General features: G+C 41.4%; 1 protein-coding gene across 1 annotated transcript in view; it reads right to left on the reverse strand.

The window, feature by feature from the left end:
• Positions 1-16137, reverse strand: part of LOC125240825 (protocadherin Fat 4) — a 59798-nt gene extending 43661 nt beyond the window's left edge. The window contains 1 exon segment of the mRNA XM_048148951.1: positions 16067-16137. Coding sequence (XP_048004908.1) covers positions 16067-16133 — 67 coding nt within the window. The 5' untranslated portion in view covers positions 16134-16137.
• Positions 16138-17153: the final 1016 nt, after the last annotated feature.

A 17153-nucleotide genomic window follows, 5' to 3' on the forward strand; every position in this document is an offset into this window, starting at 1 on the left:
GCATTAAAAAAAAATCAAAATGGCCGACTTTTTTTTTTGAAAAATTTCAAAATGGTCCGAGCGCGCTGAAATTTTGCACACGGGTGGACAGCCACCCTAAGATTAGTATACAAAAAGAAAATTTTGAAAAATTTAAAATGGCGCCCTTTGAAGGTCAATTGAAATTTGTATGGAGGTCCTTTTTTTAATCCCCATAGCTCCGTAACGGTAGGGAAAAGGTTAAAAGTGCTTGAACTAATGTTGTACAGTTATCTGAGGTCAATCGAATGGCATTTACAAAATTTCAAAATGGCCGACTTTGAAATTTTTTTTTTTTATTTTCGGTCCGAGCGCGTTTAAATTTGGCACGTGGTAAGAACGGGAGCCAAAAATAGAAATGAGAAAAAAAAATTTGGAAAAGTCAAAAACGGTGGCGAGAGGGGACAAAGTCAAATTTCCCTACCAGTTTGTATGGAGGTTTTTTTTTAAATCCCCATAGGTCCGTAACGGTAGGAAAAAGGTTAATAGTGCTTAAACTAATGTTGTACAGTTATCTGAGGTCCATCGAATGGCATTTACAAAATTCCAAAATGGCCGACTTTCAAATTTTTTTTTTTTTATTTTCGGTCCGAGCGCGTTCAAATTTGGGACTTGGTAAGAACGGGGGCCAAAAATAGAAATGAGAAAAAAAAATTTTTGGTAAAGTCAAAAACGGCGGCGAGAGGGGACAAAGTCAAATTTCCCTACCAGCCTGAGGGAGCGTTCTACAGCCCGACGGTCATTGCTCCGGTCCAAGTTCCGAGCTGCGTACAGACAGTGCTCCCAAGCAAGAAAATATAAGTAAAAGTGTCTAAAAAGCGACGCGGCGGGCCGGAGGCCGCAGGCCGGAGGTCCAACTTCCCTACAAATCTTACAATCCCCACAGTAACTACGCGGAGGGCCGAAGGCCGGAGCGTGTCTGACAGGCTCCCAAGTACGCGAAGGCCGCAGGCCGAGCTGCGGGCAGAGTGCTCCCAAGCACGCGAAGGCCGCAGGCCGAGCTGCGTGCAGACTGTGCTCCCAAGAAAACAATAACAAAAAGTATCTTAACAAGCGAAGCGGCGGGCCGAAGGCCCGACGCGGAGCTTCGAAACCCAGCGAAGGCCGAAGGCCGAGCTCCGCGTAGGGCCGAAGGCCCGGAGCGTCCCTGATCGGCTCGCCGGCGGACCGGGAAGTTGGAGCTTAAACACGACCCAATAGTAAAAGTGTCTTAGAGAAGCGAAACGACGGGCCGGAGGCCGCAGGCCGCAGGCCCGTCGTGAGCTTCTCAAGACACTTTTACTATTGGGGCGTGTTTAAGCTCCAACTTCCCCACAACCCCCACAGTAACTACGCGGAGGGCCGAAGGCCCGGAGCGTGTCTGAGAGACTCCCAAGCACGCGAAGGCCGCAGGCCGAGCTGCGGGCAGAGAGTGCTCCCAAGCACGCGTAGGCCGCAGGCCGAGCTGCGTACAGACTGTGCTCCCAAGCGAAACAATAACAAAAAGTATCTTAACAAGCGAAGCGGCGGGCCGAAGGCCCGACGCGGAGCTTCGAAACCCAGCGAAGGCCGAAGGCCGAGCTCCGCGTAGGGCCGAAGGCCCGGAGCGTCCCTGATCGACTCGCCGGCGGACCGGGAAGTTGGAGCTTAAACACGACCCAATAGTAAAAGTGTCTTAGAGAAGCGAAACGACGGGCCGGAGGCCGCAGGCCGCAGGCCCGTCGTGAGCTTCTCAAGACACTTTTACTATTGGGTCGTGTTTAAGCTCCAACATCCCTACAACCCCCACAGTAACTACGCGGAGGGCCGAAGGCCCGGAGCGTGTCTGACTGACAGGCTCCCAAGCACGCGAGGCCGCAGGCCGAGCTGCGGGCAGAGAGTGCTCCCAAGCACGCAAAGGCTAAAGCAAACAAGCAAAGCAATAAATCAAAAAAGCATAGCTCAAAAACAAAAAGCAAAAGCAAAACACAAAAACAAAAAGCAAAAGCATAAGCAAAACACGAAGAGCAAAGCACAAAAACAAAAAAAGAACACCGCGGGGCCCTCGGGCCCCGCGCACCTTTAAAAAACTAGTTATTATATATAAGTATATATTTGTATTTTAAAGAAGAAGATAAATCTTCAAGAAAAGAGTGTACACCCATCTTAAAGGCCGGCAACGCACCTCCAACACCCCTGGTGTTTCGGGTGTCCATGGGCGGCAGTGATCGCTTACTTTGTATTTTTTAAGTTGTAAATAAATAAATAATTTTGACAGGCGGAATATAATAATGTGTCACATCTGATGGTGGACTTACTACTCTACGCGTAAATTACCGCTTCGCGCACTCCGCGCATTTGTCAGCTTGTGCAGAGTTTCCGTCTGGCAACGTCGCCTATAGTACGTAGTACTAGTACATATATCTCAATGAACGGAACGCACACATCTCACCGTTTCGTTGGCAGTATACTGTAGATAGTGGCAGCTCCATCTAGTGACAATATGCAATAAAATTTAGGTAGCTCGATACTGTCGCGCGCAGGTTGTTCACGTTGTTGCGTCATAGTCAGTAGCAATATATTACGTGATATTATTTCTTTAAAAAATTCTAAAATAATGCATTAAATTTGTGTTGTCATCGATGTTTGTATTTAATTTATAATGTACTTAATTTATGACGCTTCAAATACCTTTAAATCTATTTGATAAAAAAATAATAATCGTCAATCGTGACACTTGGCGCCATCTATGATTTCTATTTGGAAATAATTTTGCACTGTTCCGGATGAGACCCCATGGTATAGGACTACCGGTTTTTGTGCGTAATAAAGCTGCCTTTCCAGTGGTAATCACTGTCCTGAGGTAAACGAGAGCGAAGCCGAGAGCGGATATGCACAGGTATGTATATTATGAATCATCCGGCTAGCTATATTTCTATTTTTTCTTCGTGTCCATGCAGTACGTTCACGAACGGTGCTCATATATGGTCATAGTATGGGTCCTTGTAAGTGCTCGTGCTCGCGTTATTGCATATTAAACACTCTTGAGTCTTGATAAAGACACTCTAGGGTTACGCATCTATATTTCGAAGATGCTGTCACAGATCAAATAATACTAGTACAGATACCTAATCCCATACTAAAAATGGGCGCCGTCCTAAGTATTCTAGACCTGTAGGCTAAATTTAATCCACACTCAAAGAGCTAGATGGCGCCAGTAGCCACGCGTGGCCAACAAAACTCTTTTCAGTATCCTACGTCGAAATAGTCATCAAACTGCAACATCTTGCGACATCTGTTTTAGCTTTCACGCACTAAACCTATAACGTCACATGGACGTTTAAAGTCGAACATTACTAGATGGCGTTGCCGTGCGGCTTGTATGTGTGGTGTGCTCGCCGCGTACGTATAATATACTCGCTCTGTCCGCAACACATGCAAGCGGAATTGAATGAATGAGATCCGCGGCGCCCCACCCCGCGCCCCACGCCCCGCGCCCCGCGACCACGGCGCCGGCGACCTTGAGTTGAGAGGCCCCAGCCCCCGACCAAAGGATGCATTGATTTGTTAAAATTTAAAGCACTCGAAAGCAGGCGCGTAGTTAATTAGAATTATGGAAATGAATATTATTATGTAAGAAATACATAAGTATAATAGTAAATAAAATAAGTATAATGATGTGGCGACAGGTGTATTTATATAATTATATTTGTACAATAATAATGTTTTAAAATGCTGTTGCGCTTCGCGCGACGCAAGTGCGGCGTCGCGTCGAGGTCTCGGCCCACTCCGCCGCAGATCGGCGACCAAGCGCGCATTCTGCGGCCTCCGGCCCGTCGTTTCGCTTCTCTAAGACACTTTTACTATTGGGTCGTGTTTAAACTCCAACTTCCCGGTCCGCCGGCGAGCCGATCAGGGACGCTCCGGGCCTTCGGCCCTACGCGGAGCTCGGGTTTCGGCCTTCGCTGGGTTTCGAAGCTCCGCGTCGGGCCTTTGGCCCGCCGCTTCGCTTATTTAGATACTTTTTGTTATTGTTTTCTTGGGAGCACAGTCTGCACGCAGCTCGGCCTGCGGCCTTCGCGTGCTTGGGAGCACTCTGCCCGCAGCTCGGCCTGCGGCCTTCGCGTACTTGGGAGCCTGTCAGACACGCTCCGGGCCTTCGGTCCTCCGCGTAGTTACTGTGGGGATTGTAGGATTTGTAGGGAAGTTGGACCTCCGGCCTGCGGCCTCCGGCCCGCCGCGTCGCTTTTTAGACACTTTTACTTATATTTTCTTGCTTGGGAGCACTGTCTGTACGCAGCTCGGAACTTGGACCGGAGCAATGACCGTTGGGCTGTGGAACGCTCCCTCAGGCTGGTAGGGAAATTTGACTTTGTCCCCTCTCGCCGCCGTTTTTGACTTTTCCAAAAAATTTTTTTCTCATTTCTATTTTTGGCCCCCGTTCTTACCAAGTCCCAAATTGGAACGCACTCGGACCGAAAATAAAAAAAAAAATTTTCAAAGTCGGCCATTTTGAAATTTTGTAAATGCTATTCGATGGACCACAAATAACTGTACAACATTAGTTTAAGCACTATTAACCTTTCTCCTACCGTTACGGAGCTATGGGGATTTAAAAAAAAACCTCCATACAAACTGGTAGGGAAATTTGACTTTGTCCCCTCTCGCCACCGTTTTTGACTTTTCCAAATTTTTTTTTTGTCATTTCTATTTTTGGCCCCCGTTCTTACCACGTGCCAAATTTGAACGCGCTCGGACCGAAAATAAAAAAAAAAAATTTCAAAGTCGGCCATTTTGAAATTTTGTAAATGCCATTCGATGGACCTCAGAGAACTGTACAACATTAGTTCAAGCACTTTTAACCTTTTGCCTACCGTTACGGAGCTATGGGGATTAAAAAAAAAGACCTCCATACAAATTTCAATTGGCCCTCAAAGGCCGCCATTTTGAATTTTTCCAAATTTTCTTTTTGAATACTAATCTTGGGGCGGCTGTCCACTCGTGTGCCAAATCTCAGCGCGCTCGGATCATTTTGAAAATTTTCAAAAAAAAAAGTCGGCCATATTGATTTTTTTTAAATGCCATTCGATGGACCTCAGGTGACTGTATAACATTTGTTTGAGCACTTTTCACTTGTTTGTACCGTTACGGAGCTATGGTAATTAAAAGAAAAACCTCCACTCAAATTTCAATTGGCCCTCAAAGGCCGCCATTTTGAATTTTTCAAAATTTTCTTTTTGAATACTAATCTTGGGGCGACCTTTCACCCGTGTGCCAAATCTCAGCGCGCTAGGACCATTTTGAAATTTTTCAAAAAAAAAAGTCGGCCATTTTGAATTTTTTTTAATGCAACTTTTTTCTACTCGGATACCTGTATGACATTTGGTCGAGCACCCCTCGGCTATCTGTTACGGTTTAAAAGTTGCCATACAAAATAAAAGTGGCCAGTTTTCCCACATTTGTAGCATTTTTCAATTTTTTTTTATTTTATTCGAATCAAGGCCGCTTGGAGATTCTACGACCAAAATTTGAGCTCTATATGACAAACTTGAAAAATCGTCAAAAAAAAAAGTCGGCCATTTTGAAAAAAAAATGGCGGCGTCAAAAACTGCCCAGGGTCCTCTGTGACATTTGGTCGAACACTCCCCGGCTAACTCCAGCCGTTTGGCCAGGCCGTCCAACATTTTTTTACCCGGAACCGGTAGACCGACGGTCTGATCTATCCGGGGTCGCAGGACCAAACTCTATACGACCACACCAAACACTGCCACCTGCAAAAACTCCTTCTGCCTATTTTTGGAAAAATGTCAGTCGGGTTGTAGCTTTATATTATATAGATAATCTGCAACGCTTACTCAAACAGATTTTATGCAAAAGTTTTCTATTAATTGCAATTTAATATTTTTGACGATTTTTTAAAAATGCCTCCTTATTACCGGTTACGCGCGCTTGCGATGTCAGTACCGCGGCAGAGCTTGTAGAGGCAGGATGTATGTTAGTCCGCTCCGCACGCGGCTCGACGATCGCGAAGTTATTTTGTCATTGTGTGCGGCACCCGCCGTGTCCAAAACCGCACTTGTGTGCGTGTTTGGCTGTACTGTTGCATGTATACTGCGACCGAAAACTTTGATCCTTGGGTTGACGACTTTGGTAACTAACTAATTAACTTGACTAATATTTTTAGTAAGTATTATTTATTATTGAATATCATTTTAGGTTACTGACTCGTCTCAACAAAATCTTTGACAATAGATGGTACTCAGGATCTGATGATGAATAAGAGTTTTGAATGATTCACGGTTATTTTCATTAGACTTATATTGAGTTTTCCGTGATCATGATGCATGCAACTGCATCGAAATATCGGGAGCTCGACAAAAATCAAAAAGGTAATCACGGTCTATATCCCGGTCAATATAAGTCTGATGATGAAGTCAGATGATAGTCATGAGTTCTCATCAACCAGGTCTTGAAACCATTTCGTGTTTGGGCTCGTTTGATTCACCTCAACAAGATCTTTGACAAGAGGTGATGGTACCCAGGATCTGATGATGAAGCCGGAAGGTAGTCATGAGTTCTCATCAACCAGGTCTTGAAACAATTTCGTGTTTGGGCTCGTTTGGTTCGTCTCAACAAGATCTTTGACAAGAGATGGTACCCAGGATCTGATGATGAAGCTGGAAGGTAGTCAAGAGAATTCATCAACCAGGTCTTGAAACCACTCCGTGTTTGGGCTCGTTTGGTTCGTCTCAACAAGATCTTTGACAAGAGGTGATGGTACCCAGGATCTGATGATGAAGCCGGAAGGTAGTCATGAGTTCTCATCAACCAGGTCTTGAAACCATTTCGTGTTTGGGCTCGTTTGGTTCGTCTCAACAAGATCTTTGACAAGAGATGGTACCCAGGATCTGATGGTGAAGCCGGAAGGTAGTCAAGAGTATTCAACAACCAGGTCTTGAAACTCTTCTGTGGTTGGGCTCGTTTGATTCGTCTCAACAAGATCTTTGACAAGAGATGGTACCCAGGATCTGATGATGAAGCTGGAAGGTAGTCAAGAGTATTCCACGACCAGGTCTTGAAACCACTTCGTGTTTGGGTTCGTTTGATTCGTCTCAACAAGATCTTTGACAAGAGATGGTAATCACTCTTTTATACTCTGGCGCATCCACTGTCTCAGTGTGTCAACAGTCAACTAAAGCAGGTAGGCGTAGCGTAGAGTTGTATTTCCTTACAAAAAACTAATACCTATATGTGGACCTTCCTGTGCTCCATGCAATTAAAACAACATAATATTTAAAAACCGGCCGAGAGCGTGTCGGGTCACGCTCAGTGCCTACACTGAGCGTGGCCCGACACGCTCTCGGCCGGTTTTTAAAGCCGCGTTGGTAAATAGCCGCTCGGCTCTTCCGTAGTTTTCCATATTTTTCAAAAACTACAGAACCTATCAAGTTCAAAACAGTTTTCCTAGAAAGTTTATAAAGTTCTACTTTTGTGATTTTTAAATATTTTTTAAATATATGGTTAAAAAGTTAGAGGGGGGGGGGACACACTTTTTTCCTTTAGGAGCGATTATTCCCGAAAATATTAATATTATCAAAAAACGATTTCAGTAATTCATTTTTAAATACCTATCCAACAATAAATCATACGTTAGGGTTGAAATGAAAAAAAAAATCACTCCCTACTTTACGTGTAGGGGGGTACCCTAATAAAACATTTTTTCCACTTTTTATTTTTGCACTTTGTCGGCGTGACTGATATACATATTGGTACCAAATTTCAGCTCTCTAGTTCTAACGGTCACTGAGATTATCCGCGGACGGACGGACGGACGGAGGGACAGTCAGACAGACATGGCGAAACTATAAGGGTTCCTAGTTGACTACGAAACCCTAAAAACACATTTTAAATATAAAAAAAAACTACTTAAAATTGAAGAAAACCGATCTTAGTTCCATTATATATATGTACCTAGAAAACATCATCATCTTCCTTGCGTTATCCCGGCATTTGCCACGGCTCATGGGAGCCTGCGGTCCACTTTGACAACTAATCCCAAGATTTGGCGTAGGCACTAGTTTTTACGAAAGCGACTGCCATCTGACCTTTCAACCCAAAGGGTAAACTAGACCTTATTGGAATAAGTCCGGTTTCCTCACGATGTTTTCCTTCACCGAAAAGAACCTAGAAAACATATCATATACAAAATGAAATAAAACTAAGAAAACGGATTATATTCATTATACGCGATATAATCTGATTCCATAAATTTATTTCATGAGTAACTATCGCGGTGACAGAAGACAATATTATATACACAATTTATTATATTATAAAAGTTTTTTAATTTATTTCTTCCAAGGCTACACACGTTTTAATAAAAAAAACTGTGATAAGTTTAATAATTAAACTAAAAGGTCAAGTATTTATGCACGAAATCATGTATGCAAATATGTAATATATATGGTGGTGTTTTTACGCAAGTATCAATAATGGTTAGTCCGCAACGCTACTGACGGCGTGGCGGTACCGACCATGAATGCTATCCCTTTCGCTCTAGCCGCACGTAAGGTTGGTTCGAAGAGGATCGCACGCTATGTCTGTACCGCAGGCTACAATCGTTATGCTTCTGGTTATAGTGTGCGTCTGCACACAGGCGCACGCCAGCGCCGCCGGCGTCGAAATGCGAGCAAGCAGATTTTTTGAAAGCGCTCTTAATGCTTAGGCCGTTTTCACATTATCCGATCCGGTATCGAGTGTCAGATCGACATCCTACATCCGATAAACGCTTCCGATAGTGTCGGATGTGGGTCCGATAAAAAGCATTGTTCCAAATCAATGAAGTATGATTTTGTATCAAAAAGTATTTAAAAAATGTTTTATATTTAATAATTATAAGCACTATATTCCAAATATTATATTGTAAAATTAAAATAACGGCATAAAAAATACTCAAGAGTGTCAGGCAAAATAAATAATTTTACATTCAATTATATCTACTAAAAGATGATAAAACTAGTATCCGCAATTCGGACCGATGCATTACAAACTTTTTTTTTTCAATGGAAATTGTTCAACTAATTTGAATTTCCATCATTGGCAGCTGTTTAATAGACGACATTTTTGTCACGCACACTACTACAAACGTATACATTATTAACGCACACAAACAAATATTATCGGCCGACAGCTGAATATTCTACGAACACGCGAGCGGGAGCGAGGCTGCCGCCATTTTGGTGACGCAATCATAGACTAAAAAGTTAACCGCGCAGATGTGCCATTTTCATTGTTCCTACTAATGTGTTTCACCTCTAATAGATTTGCGAAATATATTTATTTCAATTTGGAAAATTATTAGGTAACTACTTACTACTTTATGAATTATGTTACTATAATATAAAAAAAAAGTTAATTTGTTTTTTGATTGTTAATAGTTATTGAGTAAAATTGTATTAATTTTTAGCACGCTCACTTTTTGCTGTTTTCTTTGGCCTGGTCATGAAAAAAGAGAACAATGGATACGCTTTGTCCAAAAAAACTGACCGCACTATATATATATTATTATATATAAGTATATATTTGTATTTTAAAGAAGAAGATAAATCTTCAAGAAAAGAGTGTACACCCATCTTAAAGGCCGGCAACGCACCTCCAACACCCCTGGTGTTTCGGGTGTCCATGGGCGGCAGTGATCGCTTACTTTGTATTTTTTAAGTTGTAAATAAATAAATAATTTTGACAGGCGGAATATAATAATGTGTCACATCTGATGGTGGACTTACTACTCTACGCGTAAATTACCGCTTCGCGCACTCCGCGCATTTGTCAGCTTGTGCAGAGTTTCCGTCTGGCAACGTCGCCTATAGTACGTAGTACTAGTACATATATCTCAATGAACGGAACGCACACATCTCACCGTTTCGTTGGCAGTATACTGTAGATAGTGGCAGCTCCATCTAGTGACAATATGCAATAAAATTTAGGTAGCTCGATACTGTCGCGCGCAGGTTGTTCACGTTGTTGCGTCATAGTCAGTAGCAATATATTACGTGATATTATTTCTTTAAAAAATTCTAAAATAATGCATTAAATTTGTGTTGTCATCGATGTTTGTATTTAATTTATAATGTACTTAATTTATGACGCTTCAAATACCTTTAAATCTATTTGATAAAAAAATAATAATCGTCAATCGTGACACTTGGCGCCATCTATGATTTCTATTTGGAAATAATTTTGCACTGTTCCGGATGAGACCCCATGATGCTGTTAAAGTTATGGCCGATACGTAAATTAACAATTATAAAAATACTTATCTAAAATCTCACAAATCTCACACATACCTACAACAAATTTCAAAAGCCCTATAGCCTATATTAAAAAGAAAAAACTATCACGGTAGTAGCAGCAAGACAGTTATTTGGTGTTATTGCATTTAGCGTTAGCAGTACCTATTTAAATGGAAGGAAGTGACGACCCTGCCGGTGTTCGCAACAATGGGCAGCCCACGCAACAGTTTCCAATCGCGAACACAGGTAAGACAAGACTCTGTAAGACGAATCAAAGGTGATTTTACTATAGTTACGACGAGACCCAGCCGAGGGTTCAACTAGCTCGTGCTTGGCAAGCATTGAGAATACCTGGCCAAGTGGAGCGGCTATAATGCTCGGTGGCCACACTAGCCCCCCACGTCTTATTAAGTATTACAGAAGTTAAAAAAAACCGGCCAAGTGCGGGTCGGGCTCGCCCACCGAGGGTTCCGTATCCGTACAAACTTTCAATTGTTAAAATAATCTCATGGTTCTCATATAACTCTAAAGACTTGACTAGAAGTATAGGTATAGCGCCATCTCTCGGTGAAATCGCTAATTTGCGCTATCTGTATAGCAAAGATATAATATGTAACTCCGTACCCGATCCTCTTTGCTGTAGGTATAGTGTGGAATAATTCTTTATAATGTTAACCGATTTCGATCGTTTTTACTTTATTTGAAAGAGATTTTTTACGTAAAATCTCGTGTGAATTTGAAGTACGATATACATTCGGAAGGGTACCTAATTAAATTGAAAGTTAAGTTCCGAAAGGTTTTCTTTTATAAAAAAAATGGTTTCTAAGATATACCTACGATTTAATTTTTCCTGTAATATTTAGCATAAAACCAATGTTTCATAATTCACTTTCAATGTTTCCAAATATTTCTGTCCACTCTAAATCATCCCTCACCCTTTTAGGCTCCCCAATTTTCGATGAATCGGTCACTCCAGTAGTCAATTGCAAACTTAATTTATTCAATTGTACATCTGATCTTCTGTTTAAAATTAATCCCCACATTGCGCTTTTCATCATCCGTTTCTGTCTTTTCACCCCAAAATTTATGTATTTACTCCGTAGTTGTCAAATGTGGAAATTCCCATCAATCCTTTCTTCCATTGACTCCTCCCTTCAGGTCACTTTATCAAAAATTTTGAACATTCATTTTGAAAACAGTTCATGGGCCCAAGCGGTTCTCCCTATAAGATTTGGGGGACTGGGTGTTCGCACATCGACTAGCGTGGCTCTACCTGCTTTTTTGTCCTCTGCTTACGGTTCGCTTTCTCTCGTCGGCATTATCTTAAACCGTTCCACGATGCTTGACGATGAGATGGCGAACCTGAGGGAGGCCAGGGAGGCATGGTGTGAGTCGTGTCCGAGTGCGGACATCCCAGTTGCCCGCCATTGTCAGCGGGATTGGGACTCCTCACGTCTTAAAATAGCCCATGCGTCAATAATCGAACAAAGCCCGAACGATTACGAACGTGCGCGCATACTGGCTGTTTCAGCGCCAGAGTCGGGCCACTGGCTGCAAGCTCTGCCATCGCGAGCGATCGGTACTATTCTGGATCCAAGTACCTTAAGGATAGCAATATGCTTAAGGCTTGGATCCAGAATATGTGCTCCGCATACCTGCATCTGCGGCAAGGACGTGGACCAGCTGGGCCGACACGGCCTCTCATGTTCCCGAAGCGCCGGCCGAATGTTCCGCCACGGCACAATCAACGATTTGGTCCGTCGCGCGCTTGTCACCGTCTCTGTGCCTGCGGTGTTAGAACCCGTAGGCATGACAAGGGACGACGGCAAGCGGCCCGATGGAGCAACATTGGTGCCGTGGAAACTCGGAAGGACCCTGGTGTGGGACGCAACGTGTGTAGACACTTTTGCTCAGTCCCACATTCAGCGGACTCGCATTCAGGCCGGAGCTGCGGCTGACCAGGCCCAAATTCTCAAGCGCCGTAAATACTCGTCGTTGCTTAATAACGACTACGAGTTTGCAGCGCTCGCAGTTGAGACTTTGGGTCCCTGGTCGGCCGATATGAAATCATTCATGGGGGCACTGTCGGCACGGCTGGTCGACACCACAGGGGACCCCAGGGCTGGCGCGTACCTCTGTCAACGTATATCACTTGCGATACAAAGAGGTAACGCCGCCAGTGTCATGGGGTCCATGCCGCAAGCCGACCTACTGGAAGGGGTATTTTTCTTATAACTGGGCTATTACTGTACGTAGGTAGGTAAGTATTTTTATATGTATATAGGTATAGTTTGTTATGTAGTTTTTACTTATTTTTAGATTTAACTTTAGTTTTAATGTTATGTTTAAAATAAATCTATCTAGATAAATATTATTTTCAGTAAAAAAAAAAAAAATGTTTCATAATATTTCATTGGTAAACTTCGGAGAAAAGGGGGGAAAAACAGTTTTTATACAACGTGTTACCGGTATCACTCAAAACCTCAGACACCCCAACTGATTTTTATTTTTTTAAACTCATCTAGAGTATTAATCTTTTAATCTGATGGTTACTTTTTTTTTAATTTAATTTTTAATTTTCTGTACAGCTCTACTTGACTTTTAGCTCTACACTCAATAAAGTAATTGCTAACTACTATCATAAACCATAAAACTATTTATTTGTGTACGTTACTGCAACGACATAACGTTTACCAATAGACAGCTAAGATGTCACTGTAAAACACTTTAAAGCTTTGTCACAGTAGACTTCAAATTGCACAGGTAATCGCAGTAAGCAAATTTAAACCCATTATTCAAAATGACAAGGTTGTAATTAGGTACGAGTTCAAATTGTTATGACTTATGATAAACATTAAGAATAAACTGACAAACAACGTCAAACTCGTTGCGGAAAAAATAATCGTCCAAGTAACCAGCCAGTATTAATACCCCCAAATACTGAAAAAGGTAAACAACCTCTAGCAATGCGATATACACAATGTTGTATTACGAATACAATAGAATAGGCACATAAAAAATAACTAATAATACTAATTTTAATAAAAATATTACCCCCATCAAGATATAGCTCAATCGATTCTACTCTCGATTCTGAACAAACGGTTTTCAGGTTTTTAGTGTTAAATGAAACACGGTGTATATACAATTTGAGCTAGCTCTTTGTAACTATACCCCACTTGACCTAGTATCTTGAAATTTACAGTTTGCCCCCCCTTTCATTTAGGCCATTTTCTACAATTAATATAATTTCTAAAATGAATGAATAAAAAATAATACTTTCAATTTGTAGAGGTTAATAAACTTAATAATGTTCATAACTATGCCAAATTTCAAAACGATAGCAAAAGTAAGTTCTCGAGATATTTAGGAATGTGACAGACAGACAGAGTCGCGCCATAAGGGCTTCTTACCTTTTTGGTACGGAACCCTAAAAACATTTAGACTGCATTTATTTAGAAGTCATCATCCTCCTTGCGTTATCCCGGCATTTGCCACGGCTCATGGGAACCTGGGGTCCGCTTTGACAACTAATCCCAAGATTTGGCGTAGGCACTAGTTTTACGAAAGCGACTGCCATCTGACCTTCCAACCCAGAGGGTAACTAGGCCTTATTGGGATTAGTCCACTGCATTTATTTAGAAGTATTATGTGATTATAGTGGAAACGATGGTAAAGGAAGTTAATTCATTTGAAGACATTACTACACAGAACTGCCGGTGCGCTATGCAAATGACATGGCGTGCTGAACTAGAACCACTCTGCCTGCACTGCCCACCGGCCACGTACCCATTAATGAACGCCACTCCAGTGCCTAGGTACTTGCACTTTACCATGCAATGTAGGTCGTCGACCCAAACAATTACATCCTTAATTGTACTCTTGCCGCAGGTTATGTTTAGATACGTGTTAGTCAACAGGGCTGCGTCTAAATTTAGTTGGATACCTACTGCAATTACTGCAGTAGCAAAAGTGAAAATTAAAAATCAAAGTTTTTTGGACTACAGTCAAGCGTAAATCGGACTTATAAGAAAAAAAACTCAAATTACGAATTTCACTACTGCCGCTGCAAGGAGTTACAAATTGGTGAGCGCGTTTGAAATTATTACAAATAAATTCATTTCTGTTTTTTTTTTAACAAATTGTTCAAAATATTGATTATTCGCAAAAATAACTTAAGTGCCTTTAAAAAAAGAGGCGCTTACGCCCTTCTTGTGGTGTACGGAACCTTGGAACCTTGCAACGCGACTATAAATTAATAACTCTCACTTGTCCGGGTTTTATTACGATCAATCTGACTCATTAGATCACAAACCTGGCCCTGTGTTTGAAATCCGGTAAGGATCGCTACAGTTACGTTATTTGTGCTTGCTTTACATTTTGAACCTAGGACGAACTTTGTATGATCTGTGTCGCCCAATATTTATACAGATTTTTGTCCATAACTTAGGTAGGTACCTACACTTCGGCACACGGTTTTACAGTTTTAATTCGGGCCTTTTGGACAGTTGTACCTAAATGCCTCTTTACTAGGTTGGATTTTCGCGCGCTCAGTTTTTGACCGGTCAGAAAACACTTCACATGAATCTGACTACATGTAGTAAAATTGTGCACGCGAACCAATTCTATCGGTTAATGAAACACATTCAGGCACGCGAACCAATATTATCGATTAATGAAACACAGAAAAGTGAACAATTCGATTACATGCTCTAATAACAATTTTCTTACTAATTTACTTTAGACTCCAATTATATTTTCCCCTCACTAGCTCGGAAACACGTGTTTTGTCCTTTAATACCAGCGGGTAAAAACGCATTTTATCCACTAGTGGGTAAAGTAATTTGACCTTGAATAAAGTCAAATTAACTGCTTCAAATTGATAAAAGTAGGTGAATCTAGTAATAAAGATGATTTACTACCTGTGGAACTACTGGAAGCAGTGATAAACGCATTTTTTGCGTTGTAGTTTCCTCGCTATAATGAGGGGAAAAGTGTTGTGTTACACTCGGGTGCAAATGTATTTTACTTCTCGTGTGTTAAAAAACTCGCAAGTTCAGGATTCTATTCTCGAACCACTCGCTTCGCTCGTGGTTCAACTATAGAATCCTTTCACTTGCTCGTTTTTCAATTCCACACTCGGCGTTAAAATACAACTTTGCCCCCTTGTATAACAAATAACTATTTAAGTTCGCAATCACTTTGTCTTTGCATGCGTTTTTATTGTGGTTTGTCACACCACAAATGTATCACTCGAAGCGAAGGGTGAATGATATAATAAAAATTATAAGCTGGTATTCATAGGTGGCCTTCTGATACCTAGTTTGACCGTGAAATACATAAAATATAGGTATGTCGTCGGAATCGTTACTGCATGATAATCCCTTTTTTCTGATTGTTCCTTTTTATCCCTCACATTTACAATCTCATAAAATAGGTCAAAAACAATAATTACTCGCAGCAGCGGTAACTTTGTAGAAACTATGCAATTCATCCTTCCTGGAACACGTGTTCGGAAAGGTAATCCTACAACCAGCAATTCCTGACCATATATTATGCAATGTAAAGTAAATAACGATACAAGTGCGGAAAAGAGGAAGAAACGAATAACGATAAATTAAAACATGACCGAAGGTAGTGTTTTAAATCGACACGCGTTACGAATTTAATGTCCTCTTTGCACGTGTGTCGTACGACGTTTTTCATATGGCGCTTTGAAGTTTCGACTTTACAAGAAATGGACTAGGTACTTTGCGAACTAGTGCGGAAAAAAAACATCATAGGTCCATGATCAATACCTTGAGCATGAGTTGATAAGGGCGCGGCCAGTATCAGCAGCCCCAGAGCCAGCGCTACGGCGGCCATTCTGCCGCTACCGCTTCAGCCGCATGCCGATGTTCGAAGCCTCCTCACTTCGCAAGTGTCCTGTAAAAAACGACAATATTATTCAGTATCCAACAATTGAATATAGTATAATATAATACTTTAGAACGAATTATTATTATTATTATTATATAATTACTGACTAAGCGACCGAATTAACAAGCCTTGTTCACGTGTCTGTAAAAAATTCAAAAATGCTATTTAAAATAGAACAAACCATAGTAATAGGAAATGAAGTATGGAGAAAACAATTTAGTACAAGATAACGAGCAGTCTAATTTTTTCCTGAGTTACCCACGCTACTAAAATAAATAATTTCGGAGGTTCTTAGTTACTAATCCTGGATTTGGTAACTAACAATAGGGATGTTTTATTCGACCCTATTCCTTTGATACGGTCTAATTCGAGAACATACTATTTTCTAGATTACAATCTAGAGACTTAGTCACAATTGGATGTAATTGTCCGTATAGTTTTCATACAACATATAAATGGAAGATCTAAGTGAAAACTTCTAGATAATATTTCTGATCTTGTATCTAAAAGTAATTATGCCAAAAAACATGTAGGTAATTCATGATACGTTTCACTGAATAGAGAGCGTGAATTATTAGTCGAAATTGGAAGATTAACATGCCGTGAGAATAGTTACTTAGATGCATGAGAGGTCACCGGATCACCGGTCATTTTGAGCAACGACGATAAGGTTGCGTGATGCGACGCACGACAGCGACGGCTCATACTGCAAAAATCGAGCACATATCGAAAATTCTGCTATACAAATCCTAAGTACATATTACATACTGTATTCCCAAAAGCGATGGGCAGATCACAAAAAAGTTTCAAGTTTCGGAGCCACTATTAGCAATTATGAAAGAAAGCGATATTGTGATATTTCAGTAATTTGGATGGTTGCTAGCCTCACACCCCAATAAAACCCATATCACGCGGTTAACATCTACTACACCCACTGGAGGCAATGGGGTGGTGAAATACTTAAAC

This window comes from Leguminivora glycinivorella, chromosome Z (genome assembly GCF_023078275.1).
Source record: "Leguminivora glycinivorella isolate SPB_JAAS2020 chromosome Z, LegGlyc_1.1, whole genome shotgun sequence".
Classification (NCBI taxonomy): Eukaryota; Metazoa; Arthropoda; class Insecta; order Lepidoptera; family Tortricidae; genus Leguminivora; species Leguminivora glycinivorella.